This window comes from Thalassophryne amazonica, chromosome 3 (assembly GCF_902500255.1).
Source record: "Thalassophryne amazonica chromosome 3, fThaAma1.1, whole genome shotgun sequence".
NCBI lineage: Eukaryota > Metazoa > Chordata > Actinopteri > Batrachoidiformes > Batrachoididae > Thalassophryne > Thalassophryne amazonica.
In genome coordinates, this window is record NC_047105.1 from 56,459,661 (window position 1) to 56,472,088 (window position 12,428).

The following is a 12,428-nucleotide window of genomic DNA, read 5'->3' on the forward strand; positions in this document are numbered from 1 at the left end:
ACCTCCACATTTCAGGCTCTATTGATCCAGGACGTCGTGAGAGAACAGAGAAGTTTCAGAAGAAGTCGGTTTCAGCATTTTATCCGGATATTCCACTGTTAAAGGAGATTTTTTTAATGAAAGACGTGCGGACGGGTCCGCGCGTTGGGACGCAGCCGGCGCGGTGCGGCAGCACAGGAAAAACACCTCCGTGTTGATAACCATTTGTAAAATCCAGGCGGCTTTTGATGGCTTTCAGTGGAGTGAATATATGAGAAATTGTTTAACAGCTGGACATGTTCCAACTTGTCCTTAAGGCTTCCAACAGAGGTGTTTTTCCTGTGGCGGAGCATCGCGGCGGCTGCGAGCTGACGCTGCAATCCGCCCGCACGTCTTTCATTAAAAAAATCTCCTTTAACAGTGGAATATCCGGATAAAATGCTGAAACCGACTTCTTCTGAAACTTCTCTCTTCTCTCACGAAGTCCTGGATCAATAGAGCCTGAAATGTGGAGGTTTTCAGCTTGAAACAGGCTGACGACGGCGCCTGAGAGCGCTGCACAACGTCTCGCTCCGTGGGAAGTCCTTAAAGCGACAGTATCACCTCAAAATCTCTCATCAGCCGTTAAAATTTTCACCGAAAACCAGCTTAATTTTTCGAACCGTGTCCACTTCGATGTGCCTCACAGGTTTAGAAAAAATTTTTCTTCAAACAAAGCGCCAGTCTCTCAGCAACGTCTCAGACAAAGGAATTCCGACGAGGGGCTGGACGACTCCTCCCACAAGGAGTGCTCACAGGCGAATGATGTCACCGAGAGGCGTGGAAAAACTCACGCATGCGCATGAGGGTTCAAGCATGTCTGACGTAAAAACATATGAAAGAAATCCATATAGTTTTTGAAAAAATAAAAAAGACATACTTTGACAGACCTCGTAAATTACATTTATCAACAGGATTCAAAATTACCAGGCCAAATGAACAATGAGGGGAAGATAATCAATGGACTGATAAGAAAGCTTTGGACAGTTTGACCTTTTCAACTGGTTTGAAATGTACTGATTGAATCTGTGGACATTTGATGTCTGAACTATAAAAAATGAGGGAGAAAATATAGGATCAACTTAGTTTTTCTTTCCGGCTGCGTTTGACTTTGTGTTACTTTCTCTGGTGGACTGGAATTTTTGTTGTTGGACTTAATTACCTAAAATTAAGAACTCTCTGTGTTTGCCATTGAAGGTTATTACTTATCATTACTTTACTATTTATTTAATTTTATTATTATTATTTACAGTGCTTTTTATTCTGTGCCTATAGTCAGGGGAATTTTTACACCCTCTTTAAAATAATAGCAATATAATAGCTGTCTGCAGCCATCCTGAGTCAGTGACGCTCAACATCTGTGAGAGTGTCACACAGCATTCCCATGCAAATCCTTGTACCTGCAAAGGCTGCCCCAGTGATCAACTTTCACGAGTGTGCCACGTGGCATGTCAATGGCTCTCACGCAATATGTGTGTGGACTGTTCAAGACTTTTGATGCCACTCCAGACGGCATTCAGCCGACAGTTGGCGCCATGCATGAACGTGTCAGGAGGACCAATTCAGTGAGATTCCACACGGAAAAGCTGTTGTAACGCAACCACTCTGGTGGAAAACCAGTCCATCCCCACCTCTCGAAAGCAACCACCTCTCTGCTCCAAGGTGAGGCCAAGGTGAAGTGTGGGCCTTGGCCTTCTTCTCCTACTGAGGTTTTACAGATCCCAAGGTGATGCTTTCACCCTGATGTCTTTTTTGTCCACAACCTAAAGATATTCACTTTAGTGCCTTAAAAACGGATTATTTTTTCTTTTTTTAGTGACTTTCAAGTATTTATTAAAATCCAACACCTCATCTGTATCATGACACATGGGTAACAGATCAAGTAGATGATTGTTTGTTGGGATGAAATATGGTGGTGACCTTGTTTACCCTATGGCTGCTACAGTAACCATGAAGGCCCAGCAGGAACCCTGAACATTGTAACTGGCCTCTGATGAAAAAAGAAGACCTCAAAACAGTGGACCAGGCATTGGAGATGATGGCTTGTCACCCAATGGCTGTGAAGGTAGTTGGTGGCTACAGCAGGTCTTCAGACTCCTATCGTCTGGGATTCCCCAGTCATTGGACCAGGCTAAGGATCTGTCAAGGTCAGTGGGTTTGTCAGTGTGCAACGACATTCCCACATTAAACAAACCCACGTTCAGGTCTCTCTAGATCAACCCTGGATGTTGTCAGAAACACTGCACATCAAGATCGGACCAATTCAGTCAGCATCCACCAACTTGTCGGGGAATCTATCAAGACACAGTCTTCTTTACCACTGAGGGATTACCATGATGGACTATCAAAATAGTTGTCAATTAATTTACTAGTCAGTTAATTAATCATCGCAGCTCTGGTATCAGTGTTGTGTGTTGGGGGGTGTGGCTGGATGTTTTGGTGTTCTTTTCTTTTCTTTGCTCTTCAGGTGGCATGGAAACTGATTTGTCTGTGGAGAAGGTGCTGGCTGAAGAATCCTCACCCTTATCAACATCATGTGTAGCACCTGTGACTGGTGCTCACATGCAACCTTAAAGACTTTCAGCTGAAGCAGATAATTGGATGGCGTTCTGCATTTAAGTCATGTGTGATTCAAGCAGAACTGCCGGGAACTCGACCTTGTGATGTTCGTTTGTGAGACGCTGAGGACCGCGCCTGGGTTTGACACATCGAGCCCGTGAAGCAGGGAAGGGTGAGGACACATGCTGTCAGCACACATTAAAGGTAATTAAGTGTTTGATTAATTGTTGATAGTAACTTGGTGTTTTGTTACACAGTATACGAGGTCTGTCAATAAAGCAACGGTCCTTTTTATTTTTTTCAAAAACTATATGGATTTCATTCATATGTTTTTACGTCAGACATGCTTGAACCCTCGTGCGCATGCGTGAGTTTTTCCACGCCTGTCGGTGACGTCATTCGCCTGTGAGCACTCCTTGTGGGAGGAGTCGTCCAGCCCCTCGTCGGAATTCCTTTGTCTGAGAAGTTGCTGAGAGACTGGCGCGTTGTTTGATCAGAATTTTTTCTAAACCTGTGAGACACATCGAAGTGGACACGGTTCGAAAAATTAAGCTGGTTTTCAGTGAAAATTTTAACGGCTGATGAGAGATTTTGAGGTGATTCTGTCGCTTTAAGGACTTCCCACGGTGCGAGACGTCGCTCAGCGCTCTCAGCCGCCGTCATCAGCCTGTTTCAAGCTGAAAACCTCCACATTTCAGGCTCTATTGATCCAGGACGTCGTGAGAGAACAGAGAAGTTTCAGAAGAAGTCGGTTTCAGCATTTTATCCGGATATTCCACTGTTAAAGAAGATTTTTTTTAATGAAAGACGTGCGGACGGGTCCGCGCGTCGGGACGCAGCCGACGCGGTGCGGCGGCACAGGAAAAACACCTCCGTGTTGATAACCATTTGTAAAATCCAGGCAGCTTTTGATGGCTTTCAGTGGAGTGAGTATATGAGAAATTGTTTAACAGCAGGACATGTTCCAACTTGTCCTCAAGGCTTTTAACAGAGGTGTTTTTCCTGTGACGGAGCGTCGTGTGACGTGCGGACCCGTCCGCACGTCTTTCCTTAAAAAAATCTCCTTTAACAGTGGAATATCCAGATAAAATGCTGAAACCGACTTCTTCTGAAACTTCTCTGTTCTCTCACGACGTCCTGGATCAATAGAGCCTGAAATGTGGAGGTTTTCAGCTTGAACAGGCTGACGACGGCGGCTGAGAGCGCTGAGCGACGTCTCGCACCGTGGGAAGTCCTTAAAGCGACAGAATCACCTCAAAATCTCTCATCAGCCGTTAAAAGTTTCACTGAAAACCAGCTTAATTTTTCGAACCGTGTCCACTTCGATGTGTCTCACAGGTTTAGAAAAAATTTTGATCAAACAACGCGCCAGTCTCAGCAACTTCTCAAACAAAGGAATTCCGACGAGGGGCTGGACGACTCCTCCCACAAGGAGTGCTCACAGGCGAATAACGTCACCGACAGGCGTGGAAAAACTCACGCATGCGCACGAGGGTTCAAGCATGTCTGACGTAAAAACATATGAATGAAATCCATATAGTTTTTGAAAAAAATAAAAAGGACCGTTACTTTATTGACAGCCCTCGTACTTGAATTGTGATGAGAATTGTGCAGCTTGCTTCTCACTGCTGTGGCGTGCGGATAAGTGATCCTCCACCTGTTGTGAGAAGCTGCTCATTTGCATAAAGTTAAAAAAGATACAGACCTGAATGTGTTGCTGATAGCGTGTGTCTTTTGAAAGATATTGTTGTAACTGCTGACTTACCTCACCTCTTCTTTGCTTCACAGAGAGTCAGTTTGTCGTGTCCACCTGGGGGGTGTTTGGCGGTGGTAGTGAGTCCAGGAGCGCCGGGCTTTGATCCTTGCGGGCGCTGGAGAGCGTGCCAACAGTCACTCCACCAGAAGGACGCTATTTTTGTTTTTACACCTTTTATGCACAGTGGGTGTAATAAATATATTGTTTTTGGAACCGCTTTTCTGGTTATTTGTAGCGCTGGGTTCCGTCTGACGCAGGTCCGCTCCTCAACCCGCGTCGACACATAACAATCAGGTTAACATGGCGGCCTCTATGAGGGGACACGCTCCCATGTAGATATAAAGGGCTCATAAAAACACACTGATTCACTGTTGCAGGTAATTATACACAAATGAACACGATTATGAATGCTGCATTCCCTTTCTGCTGATGAACGCCCATAAATCCTACGCTCTGTAGCTTTAATTACATTAAATGTGTTCTATTGCAATTTATGTCTTTAAAAACGCACAGGAAAGGTGACTAACCAGTGCGCATTGGGCAACTGTCAGTTTAATGGTGTCATTCTTCTCTCTTTGGGTGGTTTATGCAGTCACAGATTTAGTGGCAGACAGCGAAATCCTCTCATGGTTCATAATTCATGCAGACAGCGTGGATTATTTATGGACTTTCTTAACTGTTTGCTGTGTGACCTTCTCAAGCAATTACCGCGCTGCAATTATGCACACAACAACCTGCTCAACATCATTTTGAACTTTTTAACTTATGTGCTATTTTAAATCTCTTCCACACCAGTTTGTCCTGTATGACTACCTGTGCAGTCTCCTGGAAAGATCTGTGACATTCCCTGGTTGGGTGTGCAGCATGAGGGCAGGTTTTATAGGAAATATAGCAGCTGCACTTTTTGGAGGGGGGGGAGAAGCCCTGAACCTTCAGCAGCAACACAAATGTGCACATCATAAAGCAGCACTGCAGCCAAAGTGGTTCAGCCAAGTTCCACACATGACTGGAAGAGCCTCACCACAAATGCACACTGCAAAGTCTCAACAAAGAATACAGAGACAGAGAGAGAGGGGGAGAGAAAAAAATGTGCAAGCACTGCAGTGAGCACAAAACCATATGTGGTAAAGTTGCGCAATGCACGCGCTGAATAACATTATGATCAGGCCTCTGCACGTTCACCAACCTTTCACTTGCGTCTCATATTCGGCAATAATCTCTTTGTCCTTCTTGACTTTGGCCTGAGATGACATGTTGGGGAGAGAGGGACGGAGCGATCCTCGTCGTCTGGTTTCCACACCCCTGCGGTATTAGTCCTCCCAACAAAATCAGACGCGAATCATCGCTGTCTTGATCCAACTTCAGCATTTAAACGCACTTGGTGCGGTGCGAGGTCGCTGCGCTGCGTCCAACGCGATGGCGACTAAAAGTGCGCACCGCTGTCCGTCCTTTGCCGCTCCTCTGCGCACTCGGAGGAATCAGAAATCGCGCGCATGTCATAAAACCTGGTGTAAGCGATGAGACTGGAGTGAGCTCCCTTTTTTTTTTTTTTTTTTTTTGCTCTGAGAGTTCAGTGCTGCAGAAAAAAGGGTGAATGGATGTGAAAGTCAGAGTGAGGCTCCTCCCCCAAACCACGCCCTCCTCCGCTCCTCATAGCTGATTCAAGATTTGTGTAAAAAAAAAATGAGACTGCAGCTTCTTCAGAGGAGGAATTGGGTGGAAAAGGTGACAGATGAACTTGAAGGACACTCAGCGCGTCCACCCTCCTCTATTAACTGTCTGTTTACCTGCATGATATTAGCAGAGCTTTGTGATGTCATAGAGCTTGTTTCAAGGACCAGACCAATTGCCAGTGACTCCTAAAGAATTTAACTATGTTGTGAAAAGTATTCCTAGTGGATTGAAAGAACTGATGAAGGCACATGAGAAAAAGGAAATTCAGTATACCATAGGCTCAATAATGATTGATGGGATTCCATTCAATAGCTAAAAGTGCAGCAATAAATATATTAGAAATACAATTCAAAATTCTAATAGGAATATACCCAACTGTAAATCTTATTGGAGCTCTCAATACAGTGATTTAAATTGGAAACATGTATGGCTACACCCTTTTCAATACTGTATTTATAATAAAATTAGAGAACTACACTGGAAAATTTTACATCACATTTACTTGACAAACTTGCTTATATCCAAATTTACAGATGTAGATCCCAAATGTTGTTTTTGTGGTATAGAAGAAGAGTCAGTAATACATCTATTCTATGAGTGTAAGTTCACAAGAGATATTTGGCTTAATCTGGAGTTACTTATTTATAATAAAATCAATCATAGACTTAAAATAGCCAATCATAATGTAATAACCTCCTTTGAATATAAAAATGAAAAATGTACAATATTTAGTAAAAATATAGATATTACTTGGCAAATATCACGTACACAAAGCTAAATTCAGTCAATCTAACCCCCTTCTTAAACTATGGATAATTGAAACTAACACCTACCTTAAAACTTTAAATAACATACCAAACAAAAAAGCAATAAAGACAATAAACTTAGTAAAGAACCTCAATTTACAATAAACCCTCCGGTACCCCTCAGGCCTGTGTTGTATGTCCTCTGTTAACTGTTTGGAATAATGCCTGTCTGTTAGTCATGCTGTACGTATGTTAGTCATATCGTTTGTCTGCCTGTACCTCTTGTTATGTTTTTTCTTTTGTTCAATAAAAAAAAAAGATTTCCTCTCATTTCTGTTCAAAATACTACACATTTATCCTTGCAATAACACAATTTCCAAGTTCACTGACTTTCATGATAAATGCACCTTTTTGTGGGATTGAATCGGACACAATTTCACATTTATTTTGTATTTGCCGTGTGTCATCTAAGTTTTGGAGAGATTTTGAAAAATATATCGATCAAAAAACTGGACATACCATCATAGTTGGTTTGAAGGATATTATTACAAGATTTGAATGTAATGATAAGCCTTTTTCTTTTGTAATTAATCTTATGTTGCTAATTGGCAAATTTTACTTACACAAAATGAGAATTACCGAACCTCTTCCAAGTGTTCACATATTCCTGGAGGAATTTAATTGGTATACAAATACTTTGGAGCTAACACATAATAAGACAAAAATGAATATACGCTGCAATACCTTGGTGACTTATAGACCTTGGGTGAATTTGCTGTGCCTTACACCCTTTTACATTTCTTTGAGGGTCCCCCCCCCCTTCTTTTTACTGACAAGGTTTGATATATTAATAATTGTGTTCTCTTTTGTGTCAATTGTCTGCATTTATGTACATGTTCATTTTTATAAATGTCAAATAAAATTGGAAGGAAAAAAAGATTTCCTCTCACTTTGAAAGAAAGTGATGGAAGTCAGTATTTGTATACAGACATGGATCATCATCAAAACTGAATCAACTCTGCGAAGTTTGGACGAAGTGCACACTTAGTGCGCATGACGCAGGAATCATGCGCAAACCGTAAAATGTCGTGCCTTGTACACCTGTTGCTACAACTATTTGTGCACACAAGTGCCTGAAAGGCAGAATGTGCGCTGTGCGAACCCATCGCACCTTCTGGCGACAGGTGTTGGCCAAATTCCAGGTGACACGCATGAACACCTAACACCGCTCGCATGGCACCTAGAAAATGTGTGGCCAGTCACACTCTTGGCACGACAAGAGGCTGCAGACGACCACTGTCGTACTGCAGGGAAATTTGTCTAAGTTCCCCACGAGTGTGACTTTGCAAACACACATACTGACACGTGGGTGTGTGCACTCCACTCACAGGAGGCTTGGCTTCCGACAGAAGCAGCTGTGGTGATCTGTCATTCTGGACTTTCCAGCTACACAACACCTACTGTGTTTGGACAGACATGGACTAACAACTGTCCACTGTGAGGTGAGTGTGTCTGATTGCTGTATTTACGTGGACGTAAATAAAAACATATATCGCCGTGGTGGCGACAAGCTGCAGTGAGTGAGCAGGCGCACAGAGTGGACACTGACAGCCCCCCCAGGTTGAAACGGACCATCAGATCAGAACACACAACGGGCGATCTGACCGTCACGTCACCCACGTGAGCTCTGTTCCACATGATATGGTGTCTGTGCTGTGGCGCTCTGTCCACAGCATGCGTGCCGGGCAGAACACGTGCGCAGCCAACTGGATGCACCTGACCAGTAGATGTGGACATGAGCAAAGCACACTGCTTCTCATTCATGTCATTTAATGACTGTATGTCTGTGACCATGGGTCATCACCAGAGGAACAGATGGATCATATTTGCATTGCTCCCTTGATGTGGTGTTTTAATATGGTGTGGGATTTTAATTTTTTTTTTTTTTGTAATACTTCCACATCCTTCCTGATATGAGGCAGCTTCCTGCAGCTTTCAAAGAACAGCTCTGTACCTCAGTGGTAAAGTCTCTGACTCAAAAATGGAGGTTTGAAAGGCACGAGTTCACGTCCCGGGTGGTGTGTTTTTTCTTTTTTCCTTTTTTTTAAAAATTCCACATAAAGGGGTGGTGGCCAAGTGGTTAATGCGCTTGGTTTCATTTCAGAAGGTTCCAGGTTCAAATCCCACCCCTGCCACATTTCTCCAAGTAATGGATCGAAGCAGAGTTGTAGTCTTACACACCTCTCTGCAGCTTCTCTCCCCCTGCCATCCCCTCATTACCCCATCCCCGTAGAGACGGTGCCTGCTCCCAGACTACCAATAACCAGCAAAAATGTATTTAAGCATAAAAATTCAAAAAGAAAAAATAATATAGCACCTTCAACTGCACCACAGACTAAAACAGTTAAATGTGGTCTATTAAACATTAGGTCTCTCTCTTCTAAGTCCCTGTTAGTAAATGATATAATAATTGATCAACATATTGATTTATTCTGTCTTACAGAAACCTGGTTACAGCAGGATGAATATGTTAGTTTAAATGAGTCAACACCCCCGAGTCACACTAACTGCCAGAATGCTCGTAGCACGGGCCGAGGCGGAGGATTAGCAGCAATCTTCCATTCCAGCTTATTAATTAATCAAAAACCCAGACAGAGCTTTAATTCATTTGAAAGCTTGACTCTTAGTCTTGTCCATCCAAATTGGAAGTCCCAAAAAACAGTTTTATTTGTTGTTATCTATCGTCCTCCTGGTTGTTACTGTGAGTTTCTCTGTGAATTTTCAGACCTTTTGTCTGACTTAGTGCTTAGCTCAGATAAGATAATTATAGTGGGCGATTTTAACATCCACACAGATGCTGAGAATGACAGCCTCAACACTGCATTTAATCTATTATTAGACTCAATTGGCTTTGCTCAAAATGTAAATGAGTCCACCCACCACTTTAATCATATCTTAGATCTTGTTCTGACTTATGGTATGGAAATTGAAGACTTAACAGTATTCCCTGAAAACTCCCTTCTGTCTGATCATTTCTTAATAACATTTACATTTACTCTGATGGACTACCCAGCAGTGGGGAATAAGTTTCATTACACTAGAAGTCTTTCAGAAAGCGCTGTAACTAGGTTTAAGGATATGATTCCTTCTTTATGTTCTGTAATGCCATATACCAACACAGTGCAGAGTAGCTACCTAAACTCTGTAAGTGAGATAGAGTATCTCGTCAATAGTTTTACATCCTCATTGAAGACAACTTTGGATACTGTAGCTCCTCTGAAAAAGAGAGCTTTAAATCAGAAGTGCCTGACTCCATGGTATAACTCACAAACTCGCAGCTTAAAGCAGATAACCCATAAGTTGGAGAGGAAATGGTGTCTCACTAATTTAGAAGGTCTTCACTTAGCCTGGAAAAAGAGTCTGTTGCTCTATAAAAAAGCCCTCCGTAAAGCTAGGACATCTTACTACTCATCACTAATTGAAGAAAATAAGAACAACCCCAGGTTTCTTTTCAGCACTGTAGCCAGGCTGACAAAGAGTCAGAGCTCTATTGAGCCGAGTATTCCTTTAACTTTAACTATTAATGACTTCATGACTTTTTTTGCTAATAAAATTTTAACTATTAGAGAAAAAATTACTCATAACCATCCCAAAGACGTATCGTTATCTTTGGCTGCTTTCAGTGATGCCGGTATTTGGTTAGACTCTTTCTCTCAGATTGTTCTGTCTGAGTTATTTTCATTAGTTACTTCATCCAAACCATCAACATGTCTATTAGACCTTATTCCTACCAGGCTGCTCAAGGAAGCCCTACCATTATTTAATGCTTCGATCTTAAATATGATCAATCTATCTTTATTAGTTGGCTATGTACCACAGGCTTTTAAGGTGGCAGTAATTAAACCATTACTTAAAAAGCCATCACTTGACCCAGCTATCTTGGCTAATTATAGGCCAATCTCCAACCTTCCTTTTCTCTCAAAAATTCTTGAAAGGGTAGTTGTAAAACAGCTAACTGATCATCTGCAGAGGAATGGTCTATTTGAAGAGTTTCAGTCAGGTTTTAGAATTCATCATAGTACAGAAACAGCATTAGTGAAGGTTACAAATGATCTTCTTATGGCCTCAGACAGTGGACTCATCTCTGTGCTTGTTCTGTTAGACCTCAGTGCTGCTTTTGATACTGCTGACCATAAAATTTTATTACAGAGATTAGAGCATGCCATAGGTAATAAAGGCACTGCGCTGCGGTAGTTTGAATCATATTTATCTAATAGATTACAATTTGTTCATGTAAATGGGGAATCTTCTTCACAGACTAAGGTTAATTATGGAGTTCCACAAGGTTCTGTGCTAGGGCCAATTTTATTCACTTTATACATGCTTCCCTTAGGCAGTATTATTAGACGGCATTGCTTAAATTTTCATTGTTACGCAGATGATACCCAGCTTTATCTATCCATGAAGCCAGAGGACACACACCAATTAGCTAAACTGCAGGATTGTCTTACAGACATAAAGACATGGATGACCTCTAATTTCCTACTTTTAAACTCAGATAAAACTGAAGTTATTGTACTTGGCCCCACAAATCTTAGAAACATGGTGTCTAACCAGATCCTTACTCTGGATGGCATTACCCTGACCTCTAGTAATACTGTGAGAAATCTTGGAGTCATTTTTGATCAGGATATGTCATTCAAAGCCCATATTAAACAAATATGTAGGACTGCTTTTTTGCATTTATGCAATATCTCTAAAATTAGAAAGGTGTTGTCTCAGAGTGATGCTGAAAAACTAATTCATGCATTTATTTCCTCTAGGCTGGACTGTTGTAATTCATTATTATCAGGTTGTCCTAAAAGTTCCCTGAAAAGCCTTCAGTTAATTCAAAATGCTGCAGCTAGAGTACTAACGGGGACTAGAAGGAGAGAGCATATCTCACCCATATTGGCCTCTCTTCATTGGCTTCCTGTTATTTCTAGAATAGAATTTAAAATTCTTCTTCTTACTTATAAGGTTTTGAATAATCAGGTCCCATCTTATCTTAGGGACCTCATAGTACCATATCACCCCAATAGAGCGCTTTGCTCTCAGACTGCAGGCTTACTTGTAGTTCCTAGGGTTTGTAAGAGTAGAATGGGAGGCAGAGCCTTCAGCTTTCAGGCTCCTCTCCTGTGGAACCAGCTCCCAATTCGGATCAGGGAGACAGACACCCTCTCTACTTTTAAGATTAGGCTTAAAACTTTCCTTTTTGCTAAAGCTTATAGTTAGGGCTGGATCAGGTGACCCTGAACCATCCCTTAGTTATGCTGCTATAGACTTAGACTGCTGGGGGGCTTCCCATGATGCACTGAGTGTTTCTTTCTCTTTTTGCTCTGTATGCACCACTCTGCATTTAATCATTAGTGATTGATCTCTGCTCCCCTCCACAGCATGTCTTTTTCCTGGTTCTCTCCCTCAGCCCCAACCAGTCCCAGCAGAAGACTGCCCCTCCCTGAGCCTGGTTCTGCTGGAGGTTTCTTCCTGTTAAAAGGGAGTTTTTCCTTCCGACTGTCGCCAAGTGCTTGCTCACAGGGGGTCGTTTTGACCGTTGGGGTTTTTACGTAATTATTGTATGGCCTTGCCTTACAATATAAAGCGCCTTGGGGCAACTGTTTGTTGTGATTTGGCGC

The 12,428-nt window shown here is 42.3% G+C and overlaps 1 protein-coding gene across 2 annotated transcripts in view; it reads right to left on the bottom strand.

Moving 5' to 3' along the window:
- Positions 1-5,953, bottom strand: part of LOC117506774 (SLIT-ROBO Rho GTPase-activating protein 3-like) — a 142,266-nt gene extending 136,313 nt beyond the window's left edge. For both annotated transcript variants that reach the window (XM_034166374.1, XM_034166373.1), the window contains exon 1: positions 5,520-5,953. In XM_034166374.1, the coding sequence (XP_034022265.1) occupies positions 5,520-5,586 (67 nt within the window). In that variant the 5' untranslated portion in view covers positions 5,587-5,953. The remainder of the gene's footprint in view (positions 1-5,519) is intronic.
- Positions 5,954-12,428: the final 6,475 nt, after the last annotated feature.